Here is a 13,724-nt window from a genome sequence, read left to right on the forward strand (position 1 = left end):
TGAACAGACTAAGTGCAATTGTTGGGAAATTTCTTTATGTGTTTATATCTATTATGACAAATCTCATAGATGTCCTGAAGACAGTATTTTATTGCATTTAAAATACACACATGCCTAGCGGTGGTGGCGCATGCCTTTAATCCCAGCACTTGGGAGGCAGAGACAGGCGGATCTCTGTGATTTCTAGACCAGCCTGGTCTACAAGAGCTAGTTCCAGGACAGGCTCCAAAACCACAGAGAAACCCTGTCTCGAAAAAGCAAAAAAAAAAAAAAAAAAAATACACACATACTGTGGGTTAAGTGATTATTTTTTGTATCTCAACCTACTTTAGTATAATATAAAATATGGGTAATTTACTGACAAATTAAATATATTAGTTAGTGCAATATAAATGTGTAAATGTCCATTGAATGAGAATTTAGTTCTAATGTGTCATGTTGTCACATACAGGTCTCCAATGAGCATCAACAGAAAAAGGCTCCCACCAGGACTTTGGGGCTCTATAATTAAGATAGGCTGGTGAGCCTGCAGAACCTCAGGAATCCACCTGCTTCTACCCTGGGGACACCTATCTTCCTTACCCAGTATTGTGATTGATTAAACACAAATGCTGCCATCCTGATCTTTTTAGATATATCCTGGGGATAGAACTGCAGTGGCTGTGCTGTTAAGCCAAGCCCTTTATTGACTGAGAAAGCTTCACAAACTTCATCTGTAAATATACTTTAGATTGATATTCAAGGTAAACATGGTTATTTTTTAGATAATGTTGACAATATATTCTAAACAGTCTATTGTAATAGAACAGATATGTGAAAGAATTTATTAGACTCTTCATTTCTAAGTAGGAACTTAAGCTCTTCGCAAACACAAGTAAAGATTTTTCAGAAAATTATTTAAGTATGTACATGATGAATCATTTCCTATCCATGTGGGTAACTACTAATTTATTATTTGCATGGGTAATCTAAGATACATGTTCATTCCTTCTGTCCTCCATTCTTGATTTTTGAAGAGCTAAAGAATAAATCTAGAGCTTCCGTCATGTCAAGAAAGCATTCTAATGATGAAATATATCACAAGCGTTTTATCTTTATTATTATGATACAATCAAGAAGGAATTGGACTTTGTCTGTCACATGCATGCTCCCTAGTTGGCTGTTAAGTGTCTATGAGCTCCCATGAGCCCAAGTTAATTGTTTCTGCGGGTTTTCTCATGATGTCCTTCACTCCTCTGGTTCCTACAATCCTCTTTGGCAGGATTCACTGAGCTTGGCCTATTATTTGGCTGTGGATCTTTGCATCTGTTTCCATCAGTTCTTGGATGAAGCCTCTCTGATGACAACTGGGCTAGGTACCAATCTAGGAGTATAGCAGAATATCATCATACATAATTACATTGACTTTTTTTTCTTGATCGTGTTTAGTTCTATTCTAGGCCTCTGAACTATCCAACCTCTGGGTGCTGGTGCTCCAGGCAGTGTCATGGTTGGGCTCACTATCATGACATGGATCTCAGGCTGGACCAGTTTTAAGTTGGTCACTCTCACCTCTCTGCCGCCCTTACTACAGTACATCTCATAGGCAGGACAGACAGTAGGTCGAAGGTTATGTGGTTGGTTTGGTACTCCAATTCCTCCTATGAAAGTCTTGCCTAGTCACAGGGGATGGCCAATTGAAACTTTTGGAACTCCAAGCAATGGGACCAGGGGCTGTCTTTGACTCTTTTGCTCACATTCGGGACCCAATTCCTCATTTTGGTTGCCTAGCCCAATCTTAATACAAGTGGAGGTTCTTAGTCTTACTGCAACTTGATATGCCATGTTTTGTTGATATCAGTGGGAGGTCTGCTCTTTTCTGAAAAGAATGGAGAAGTGAAAGAAGGTACGGGGGGGGGGGGGTAGGGCTCGGGGAAGGGTCTGGGATAAGAGGAGAAAGGGGAAATTGTGTTAGGGATGTAACATAAATAAATACACATTTAAAAGCTAACAAATTAAAAGTTTTGAACTTTGACTAATGAAATCTAAAACAATATTCTAGATCAAATGAATATAAAATTAACTCTGAGTTTTTAGAAAAAAATTTGGATACTTGACTTGTGGTAAGAATTAAAATTTAATTATTCCCTGATACTAGTATATTAAAGACACTCAAGGATCCATTCAGCCATCACCAAGAACTTTCACACAATGATTTGTCTAGAATCTTCTGAAAATATCTCATCTCTGTCACTGACACACAATGTGAGAGAAGGAAACATCAAAACTGAACTTTATGTACTTCACTCTTATTTCCTGAATTTTTTTAACTCTCAAAATGTCATGTAATAATAACCTTGTATATATAGTACTTTATATGATTTTATGACAAATAATGTCAACTTTCTATTTATTCATGTTGGAATGTTCCACAGTTTCGATATTATCAAGTATTTATTGCTTAAAAATATCTTAATTGTAGACTGTGCTGCTATTTGTTTTGTCGCTTCTCCCTTTCATCAACAAACATGTTTCTTTACATTAGGTAATTATAGATCTGTTACAAAATTTAGGACATCTAGAAGTAACTATTTTAAAAGTTGAAAACAATTACTTTGCTTTCTAAAATCCAGAAATATGACATTTACACATCATGTATTATAAAACAAGTATATGAACACAATACTGTAACTCAATAATAATTGGCATCTATCATGGACAAATATATTCTGACAGGCATATATATATATATATATATATATATATATATATATACAAAAATGCGAACACAGAAATAAATGTAATCTGTTTAGAAAGTTATTGTGCATTCATTTAATATCTAATGTTTATTTGCTGAATCACAAAAGTGTTCATGCTAGGTGATGGCTTGTGCATTTCTCCGTATTCCATAGAGTTTTGGAAACACTGTGTCCTCATAGTGTCCAGGTCAGCCTGAAAAATTCTGCCTAGATCCAGGCTGTTTTAAAACAACTGATCATCTTTTTTTGTCCTCCCAAATGATGGATTTACTGATATGTTACCATGCCAAAGTTATTCTTTTCTTGAAAGAGACATTTTAGAACAATATAGTGATATGAGGAGCCATTCATTTATTCATCAAAGAAATCCTATAATAATCATCAGCTCTAGAACCTTAATAAGGTTTCACTTTCATTCAAACCAATTCAGAAAAAAAAATACATGAATAGTAAATATATTGCTATTATCAAAATGTATTAATGAAATAGTCTGTTATTAGTGACAAATATTACTGGCATTAAAATGATTTTACTTAAAGAATATCATTGTGTAGCTAAAAAACACTATTTAGGAGCCGGGCAGTGGTGGTGCACACTTTTAATCCCAGCACTCGGGAGGCAGAGGCAGGAGAACATCTTGGGGTTCGAGGCCAGCCTGATCTACAAGAGCTAGTTCCAGGACAGGCTCCAAAACCTACAGAGAAACCCTGTCTTGAAATCCCACCACCACCACCAAAAAAAACCCTATTTACCTGTAAGTGTGATCTGCAATGTATTTGGAAACTTGACAACTTCCTAAAATCTCAGAACATGTATTTTTTGATTGTTGAGAATGTTTTACAAAGACTATAGGGTCATAAAACTAGCACTAAATATTCTGATGTTTATTACTTATATTTAAAATATGTTTAGCTATGTAGAGTATTTTACAGTCTGTCACATAAATTTTTCAAGAAGTGAATTTATCTTCCATTAATGAAAACTGAAAAAGCATTTAAATACAACAGTATAAATTGCTAAACCCAATAATAAATAGTTTGCATAGTAGTATGGAAAATTAAATGAAAGACCTTGATAATACTAGGCAAGTGTTTCATCACCAGCTATAACCATTCCCAAGAGTAAATTATTTTAAAGAGACAAAGAAGTATGCAATAAGTTGGCTAATTTTGTGTCTGTATATATTTTTCCAAATGAAGCTTATGATGCATTCTTAGAAATTTATATGAAAAAAACTTATGAAATACCATGTTTGGTATTCAAAAAGATAGAATAAAACAAAGATGACCTTTTTGGATTAAAAGCTTAGTAGTCTTTGGAATCTTCAATGCCTTTCCAAGTAATGTATTTGGCTTTATCTGAAAAGAAAATACTTCACATTTCTCAGCTAAGGCTGGTTATTTGTTTGATAATCAGCAAGAACCAAGTTGGTATAAAATTCATAAAGTCAGAGCAGAAGTCATGAGACATGGAATTTAATAACACACAAGATTTCACAGCACATGCAAACTTACCCTTCTAATCTCACATCTGGCAGACTTCGGTTAAGGGCAATCAAGTCACTGGCCATGAGGTTAAACTGATTGATTTTAAACAACTCCTTCATTTTCTCTTGGTCATCTTTTGGAATAAGGACAGCCTTTCCCATTTCTCCTGGACCTTCTTGATTTCTTGAAATAACAGCTGTAAGACACCACACAGATACAAACATACAGATAATGAAAAGAGTAAGCTCATATCTTAAATAAAATTCTGTTATGCATTATTATCATTTAAGGTTATAATACCACAAACTACTCTTTACAAACTATGTGTTACACAAAGAAACTCTCTCTGCAATGTTCCGAGTATAAACATAGCATATAATCCAATCCATCTTTAGTATTTAATAGTGAAACAACATGAATGTCACTTAAATGTTTTTGTGTTAAGTTTATAATATATTTACCTGAAAGAGATGAAGCTGAGAGATAAGTAGACAAAGTGCCTTTTGTAAAATATGCCAAGTTAAATTGTCTACAAATCCTATTAAAACTTGATGTTTCAACACATCTTTTACAATTACATATTTACAAAAGCAAGGAAGATTGCTAATCCTTTAAAGCATTTTGAAAGAGCTTGAACAGGGTTTAAGAATGGTATAATACGATTTCAAATCAAATGTCAAATGACCTAGGTGCATTGTACGGGAACACTCCAGTGAAATATCAGGGCAATTCATTAGCAGAACATTGGATTTGACATGAACACAGATGTTCTTGCTAGTTACTCAAAATAATATACTAAATTGCTTCAGTGTGTGTGTGTATGTGTGTGTGTGTGTGTGTGTAATTGATAACAGAGAGAGAGAGAAAGAGAGAAAGGGAGGGAGAGAGTAGACATGCGTAAACCACAATGAAGTGATTCCAGCTGTTTTAAATGAACCTTTAACACACTACCCATCATTGATGTCCTTATAATAAATTAAAACAAAGTGGACTTTGGACAGGGAATCAGGTAGCCTAACTGCAGCTCATCATCTCTCTCTCTCTTTTCTTTTTCTGGAGCTGCCGGAGGTCCCATTTATTTATTACTGCTCTCAGTGTCTGTGCTACTGGGGTTATATTTCCAATTTGAGTCCCCTTGATCTCCTTTTATTGTCTTATTGCTATAGACAGAACTTTAAGAACAATGTTTAATAAATATGGAGAGAGTGGACAGCCTTGTCTTGTTCCTGATTTTAATGGAATCTCTTTGAGTTTCTCTCCATTTCATTTGATGTTGGCTGTTGGCTTGCTTTATATTCCATCCTTTCCTTCTTTTGTGTTTTCTGTCATATTTGTCTGCCCATCCATTTAGGAAGGCCCACTTGCTTTTTCTGTTTTGATTCACCCATGAACTCTACATAAGGACTGACCTCCATCTGAACACCATCTGTTATCTGGAGACACAGTGTGGGCAAATAATTGTGGCTTAAAGAATCACAGAAGTTCCCCACTAATCAGTAGATATAAAGCTCTAATAAAATTTCCCACCCATGTTGACCATTGAACACCTGCTGTTTACCTCAGGTGCTGACATGCAGACTGGAGTGACCTTTGATCTGTGGGAGTGCCACTTTCACCACAGCAGGGAGAAGAGAGCTGCATGGCTGGTTAGCAGTGTCATGGGGAATAAAGGCCCAAAGGCCAGGAGTGGCCTAGCCAGAGGCTGCTCTGAGCCCAAAGCCCTAGGCAATGCACTAAGTGTGGACTTGCCAGGACTGCTGGGGAAGCTGGCACAGAGCTTCATATTGCTATTGGTGCCCTATGCCCTCTGGCTGATCTTCAATTTGGTGCAGCTGGCACTTGGGCTTCTCAGTTGGTGCAGCCAGATCCACAGCCTTAGGGCCAGCCACTTGTGCCGTGTTGGAGGACAAAAAGCAAGCCATGCAGCTGAGGGGGTGTGCCTGCAATCTGCCTGGCTGTGTGTATTTTCCAGATGCACAAAGAGTAGAATGACTAAATAATATGGTAAAGTACACATGACCCTTTATTTGTCAATGTATAGAGAAGCTCTTTCTAGAAACCCCTGAACCAGTTGTATGGGGAGTAAATGTGCACCTCAGCACTTTCACCTTCTCAAATTTGAACGTGGCTCAGGAATCCCTTAGTTACAAAAGTGTTAAGGTTTAAACTGAAAATGTAGACAAAAGACAAATTACTCTATGCCTTCAGATTAGTTTTGTAGGAAACTGTGAGATTGTTTTGGGATAAAATGATATTTTCTGTAAAACTTGTGTGAAAAGTATTCAGATTCATGGGACATTGTGGGTCATCCTGGAGTCCTTGATTGAGACATGCCTTTAGTTGGAGCTTTGTTTGTCCTTTTATTTGGGAAATCACTTCTAGAGATTAGCTGGACCTGACTGACTAGTCTCCTGGACATCCCTGGATTAAATGGTTTATCAGGTACTATCATTTTGGATATAATAACAAATTAACAATCACTTGACAAAAATACCCACCAAGATCTTAGCAGGGCTCCTGTTACTTCCAATAAAGATACAGCCCCATGAAGTTCTCTCCTCCTATCCCATCCCTTATGTCACCCTGGCCTTTTCAGATCCAAATAAAAACTCAGAGGACTGAGCCCTGGTACCTGTCACATATTAGGTCTTACTAACTAAGCATCTATATCTCTTTACTTCTTAGAAAAGATGCATCCTGACTCAATTAAAAAATCAAACATGGCTTTGGATTTGGAGCACGGCTCTCTCTTTCTCTAAACTCAAGTATGTTGTTAGAAGAAAAATTAAGAGTTTTGTCTGATATCAGAAGAACCACCTGGTATGCTACAGAAGAAAATCAAAAATCCAGGATCTATTGTTGTTAAAGCTCTGTTATCATCCAAAAATTCTATTTCCCCCATTATTTTTGACTGTTTAGTACCTTTCTTTGGCTAAGCAACTTAAGTATATACTAACAGACTGATAGGTAAGATAGATTATAGATAGATGGATAGATAGATGGATAGATAGATAGATGTGTGGTAGATGTGACATATAGTCAGTAGAATATTATTACATTTTAAAATATTTATCTTATTTTAATTATTTGTAAGTGTGTGTGTGTGTGTGCATGGCCTATATGTCTTTCAATATTTCAATGACTTTCTGGGATCCTGGAAGATTTCCAATACCACTAGCATCCCCTACAATCCACAGGGACAAGCCATTGTGGAAAGAACCAGCAGAGCTCTTAAGGACCTGTTGGCCAGGATTATCTTGCTAGAGACTAAGAGAGTTCCTCACCTGGACTTAACAGAGGTCCTTTCCCCACATGAACTTTCTCAGATTTGATGACAAGGAGCTCAGGCCAGCTTACAAGCACTGGGCATCTCTCCCAAGGAACACACCCCTTCCCCTGGTGATATGGAGAAATCCTATCTCCCTCCAGTTGCAACAGGCCAGGCAAGCAGGTAGGAGAGCTTCACATCTTTAATCTCTCTCCTCCCCTTCAAATCTAGTCACCCAATTTTACACTCAGACGTAGAAGACTACCTGTGATGGCTTCTCCTAACTCTGTGCCCCCATTCCTAGGGTAATAAGCAGATTCTAGTGGGACACCCCGCTTTCTTCCCATCTGTTGACCACTTCCACACCCCCAGCACATCTGCATCCCTCAATATTTAGAAAATTATTTTACACAGGAACCCTAGTAGCCATACCTCACAAGAACTCTTAAAAGAAAACACAGAGTCATCACACACACCTAAGAAATAGAGATGATAACAAAAAACAGGAAACAAAACACCCACCCCCAACAAAGGTAAGACCAGACATTAGCACCTAGAATAGTGACCTTCCCAATCCCAAATGCCAAGATGATATAGCATGTAAACACAATTAGCAACAGGCAGATAAACATGGTCCATCAAAGTCCACCAATCCTACAGTATTATAGGTCCTGAGAATAGAAACAGCAGAAACACAGTACAAAGTCCTTAATATAATCTTTATGAAAGTCTTCAAAGTCTTGAGAAGAAATTAATGAATCTCTTAAAGAAAGTATATTGAAACACAACTAGTGAAATAAAATGAATAAAACAGTTCATGACCTAAAAGGAGAAATAGAATCAAAAAAGAAAAGTCAAATCGTGATAAATTACAAATGAAAAATTTAGAAACACAACATGAATCTCAGAGCAAGTCATGCTACCAGAATTCAAAAGATGGAAGAGAGAATCACAGGCAGTGGAAACACAAAAAGAGGAAATGGATACATCACGGAAAAGGCGATGTTAAATCTAAAAATAGCCTGCCACAAAACATCCAGGAATTTTGGAATGCTGTGAAGAGACAAACACCAAGAATAATAGGAATAGATAAAAGAAAAGAAATTCAGACCCAAGGCAGAGAAATTATTTTAAAAAGAATAACAAAAGAAAATATCCTTACCCTAAAGAAAGAGATACCTATAAAGGTATAAGAAATGGACAGAACACCAAATACACTTGACCAGAAAAGAAAGTCACCTGGCACATAGCAATCAGAACAGTAGTGGTCCAGAACAAAGAAGGAATGCTAAAAGCTGCAAGGCGAAAAGACCAAGCAACACATAAAGGCAGACCTATTAGAATTATACCTGAATTCTCTGTAGAAAATCTAAAAATCAGAAGGGAATGAACAGATGGAAAAAATAAGTCTGTCCGTGATGAAACCAAATTTAAGCAATATCTACTATTCTAGTTATATAGAATGTGCTAGAGACCCTACAGATATTAATCACATCAAAAACATAAAAAATTGGTAATTCTAAACCAGCAAATCTAAAGAGGCAACACACACACACACACAATAATAAAAGCAGGAGTCAACAAGCAATGCTCACTGATATCTCTCAAAAAAATGGTCTCAGTTCCTCAGTAAAGAGATGCAGACTAATGGAATAGATGGAAAAAGAGGATCCATCTTTTTGCTACATCAAGTAAACACATTTTAACATCAAGGATAGGCATTACCTGGGAGCAAATGATGGAAAAGATATTTTGAACAAATTGACCATAAAGCAAGATCTTGTAGCCATTTTAATATCTGACAAAATAGACTTCAAACCAAAACTAATCAGAAGAAATAGGAGAGGCTACTGCATTCCCATCAAAGGGAATAAGCTCAGAAGGCATTACAATTCTTAACATCCATGGACCAAACATACAGGCACCAAAGTTCATAAAAGAATCACTATTATAGCTTAAGTCAAATAATGAATCTTACACACTGAGATCGGGAGACTTCAATATCCCACTCACAACAATAAACAGATCATTGTAATAAAACTAAACAGAAAAATGCTGGTGCTAACAGACATTATAAACCAAATGATGTGTCAAATGATGGTAGGATCATTTGGGTTATAATTTCGCAAAACCGAAACAGAATAAACAATACCTGATACATTTTTTTAAAGCCACAGTTACCCTGATACCCAAATCACATAAAGACTCTACAAAGGAAGATAATTACAGACAAATTTGCATTATGAATGTAGATTCAAAAATACTAATAAAATTCTTGTGAATTAAGCCCAAGAACATATCAAAAAGATCTTCCACTATGATCAAGTAGGTTGTATGCAAGAGATTCATTAATTGATAAATGTAATCAAACATATGAAAAACAAAAACTACCTTATCATTCCAACAGATGTAGAAAATCTTTTTGCAAACCCCAACATCTTTTCATGATAATATTCCTGAAGAGATTGGGGATACAAGGGATATACTTCAACATAATACAGGCAGTTTACCCCAGCGATCCCATAGTCAGCATTAATTTAAATTGATTCAAAGAAATTCCACTAAAATCATGAACAAGACTAGGATATCCATACTTATTCAGGATTGCATTTGAAACCTTAGCTAGAACAATAAGAGAATTGGAGGATATCAAGAGTATACAAATTGAAAAGGAAGAAGGCAAAGTATTTTTATCTGTAGATGAAAAGAGAGTATATGTAAGTGATCCTAAAAAATTCCACCAGGGAACTCTTACATCTGATAGACATTTTCAGCAAAGTTGATGAATACAAAATTAACTCATAAAAAGCAGCAGTCTTCCTATATAAATGACAAACAGCCTGAGGGGGAAAAATCTTGGGAAAACATCTTTCATGACGGCTTCAAATAACACAAAATGTCTTGGCGTAACTATAACCAAGCAAGTGAAAACTTATGACAAAGAGCTTTAAAACCTTGAGGAAAGAAATTGAAGAAGATACCAGAAGATGGAATTATGTCCCACTTTCATAGATCACTAGGAGTAAGAGAGAGATTGTACATGAAAGAATGAATCTTGTTAGATGAAAAACGAAAACAAATAAACATGAAATTTGTTACTTTAAATAGCACAAATTGGGTGTGGGAAAGAATAAATAATTTGGCTATGTGGTTTATTTTACACATGCTATAGTTTAAATAGTAACTGTGATTTTTTTATCTATTGATCCCTTTGCTGTACATAGCATTAGACTATCTACACACCACAAAATACATTTCTACACAGCCAAATGAAAAAGTCAAAATGAATTGTCATAAAGTATTTATCCTCATCTCCACTAAAAGGCATCTCAATGAGCAAGCCGGTGTATCCCCATTAGAGAGAAGGCAGCTAAATCTACTCTCTAGTTTCTTTATCATTAATACAGATATTGATAGTAATGCCCTGGTAACAAGAATCTGTAGATTACGAAAAATGATTGATATTTGCATTATACGTTATTTTCTGCTTGTCATACAAAATCGTTAAAAATTATTAACAATTAATTCAATATTATATTATAATTATCTTATATTATAAATAATATATAATATAACAATTATATTATTTTATAAATAATATAAATGTAGAATTATCACAAATACAGAATCATGTTATAATCATTGTTTTCTTTAACATAGAATCTTCTTTTAAGATGTGAAGAATATTGATTTTTAATCTTCAAATTCTCATAAATGATCAACAAAATGCAAACAAAGTAATTTACCAGTGTATCAAAATAATCGCTGAATATCAATGGCATTATTTGCTCTTGTGCCTTTTATTATGGATTTTTTTTATTTTTGTTCAGAATGATAACTGCTTGCAGGAGAGATAGACATTATCCCTAGGAGAAAGGATGGAGTAAAATATATTCAATTTGTTTTAAGGTGGTAGTTATATTCTATAAAAAAACCTCATTGATATGTGATAGATCCTCGTAAGAGTAAAATATTAAACAAAAATCAAAGCACTGCCCCATAGTTTACGCTTTCCAAGACATGATATTGCAAACCAGACTTTCAAAACCGGCATTGTCAACTCTACTGATGTTGATTTTTTAAATATTTATTTATTATGTATACAATATTCTGTCTGTGTGTATGCCTGCAGGCCAGAAGAGGGCACCAGACCCCATTACAGATGGTTGTGAACCACCATGTGGTTGCTGGGAAATGATCTCACGACCTTTGGAAGAGCAGGCAATGCTCTTAACCTCTGAGCCATCTCTTCAGCCCCTACTGATGTTGATTTCTGTGCTTTGTAAATATTCATTCTTTGTAAGAATGTAACCTTTCATTCACATCTATCACTTCCAATGTGAGAGTTATAATAAATTAGAAATTTCCACATTCTCATTGGTATGCATTCATGGTCTCTATCACTAATATATCAATGTTCTAAAGACAATATTTTTTCTTGTGTTTCACATATCTGTTTGCAGTAGAGTCAGAAAATGAAGATAATAAAAAATCTCTTGTGCCATATCTCTGCCATAAAGAATACTTTGTACTTGGCTTTCCATTGGCCAGGCTTATATGTCACTCCAAAGGACCTGAATTTATCAGAGGCCACTGTCATTAAATTGAGGTCAGTTATACTACTTTGGCCTATGTATCTTATAAGTAATAATTGGATTCATGTGTCTTATTATACTTAATATGTGTATTGAATATCTGAGAATGACACCCAGAGTGTGATGCACTGGTACAATGGAGGCTTTGGTATGAAATATAACCAAGGTATCTCTGGCCTTCAGTTCATCCTGACCCACTATTTTGCTCCTCATTGTCTCCCAAATCACAAATATGTTTTCTCTGAAATTCCACAATCCTTTTAAAGACAAGACCCCATAGAAAATGAACTAAAGACAAAATATACTCGAGAGGACCCTACATACAAGGGTTTTCAGATCAAATGTGTAGAAGACTACTGACCTTTCTTTGGGAGTATTTACATTTCATAGAAAGTTACTGCTCTTCTAATAATTTCTGTGGTCCCTTCAGGATTCAAGGATGACTTAGGAATTTATTTCAAACATATGTCTTTGAACATTGAATATTCTCAAATATTTATCTACACAGGCTATTAAAATATGCTTACATATGAGCTTATTTGAACACAAAAATGTAATACCTTGACTCACAATAATATATTTATATTCCAAAATACTAAATAGGTTGTGTAGTATCTATAAATGAAATTACACCATCTTTAAAATTTTACTGCAGAAAATATGTTCCATGATTCAGACAAGATTTATATCGTACTACATAGCATCAGAAAGCAATGTTCTAAAATAACCTCATTCTTTAAAAATTAATACACTTAAATAATATATATGTAACAGGGAAGATTAACAGAGGTTTAAAGAGACTACAGTTTTATGCTGTGTAACATGCTTTATAAAAATCCAGAGACAGAAATTGGGGTTCAATCTAAAGTTTAAAAAAGCAAAACGACCAGCTACTGGCTTTTACTTCTATATCAGTCTGATATGGCGATTCTGTCTCCAGGAATCTCAGAATGAGACTCTGTGTGATAGCTGTCCCCTCCAATATTATATATCTCTCTGGTGCTAGGATTAAAAGTGTGCACCAATTCCTCCTGATTTTTATGGCATACTAGTGTGGCTACTAGGATTACATGGTGTGTCACCACTGCCTGGTCTGTCAAGCTGATCAGTGTGACTGTTTTACTCTCTGGCCTACAAGAAAGTTTTACTTATTAAAATACAAATGAAATATCACTACATATCCCCTCTTTAGTGTAACATAAAAAAGGAAGGCTACAACTAATCTGAGAAAAAAACATATGCAGTAAGTACAATGACTATATACAATATATACAGGCAATAAGTACATCAACCATGTCTACTTCATTTTATTTGACAAATTAAGAGAAAATATTCCATATATATCCTATCTTGGTGAGTTCAAACTTATTATTTTCCAAATAAGTTATTCTAAACTAACTTATTTTCTATCACAACTTGCTTTCTACATGTGGTAAGCTATAATTATAACTTTCAGAACTTCAGGCAAGCTTTTTTTATATAAAAATACAAATGAAATATCACTACAGTACAGCATTATTTTCATTTTTGAATAAGTTTCCCATTACCTAATAATGTAATATCAGCTATCTAAACTAAAAATTGCCTAAAGAAAAAGTATCATTTTTACTTTACACTGACAAGCACAGAGTATTGT

General features: G+C 35.0%; 1 protein-coding gene across 1 annotated transcript in view; it reads right to left on the reverse strand.

Moving 5' to 3' along the window:
* The window catches only part of Galnt13 (polypeptide N-acetylgalactosaminyltransferase 13), a 474,675-nt gene that overhangs the window by 284,213 nt on the left and 176,738 nt on the right, over positions 1-13,724 (reverse strand). Inside the window, exon 4 of the mRNA XM_075985188.1 lies at positions 4,253-4,421. Within this exon, the coding sequence (XP_075841303.1) occupies positions 4,253-4,421 (169 nt within the window). The remainder of the gene's footprint in view (positions 1-4,252; positions 4,422-13,724) is intronic.

The sequence above is a fragment of the Microtus pennsylvanicus genome, chromosome 9, assembly GCF_037038515.1.
Source record: "Microtus pennsylvanicus isolate mMicPen1 chromosome 9, mMicPen1.hap1, whole genome shotgun sequence".
In the NCBI taxonomy this organism is placed as follows: Eukaryota; Metazoa; Chordata; class Mammalia; order Rodentia; family Cricetidae; genus Microtus; species Microtus pennsylvanicus.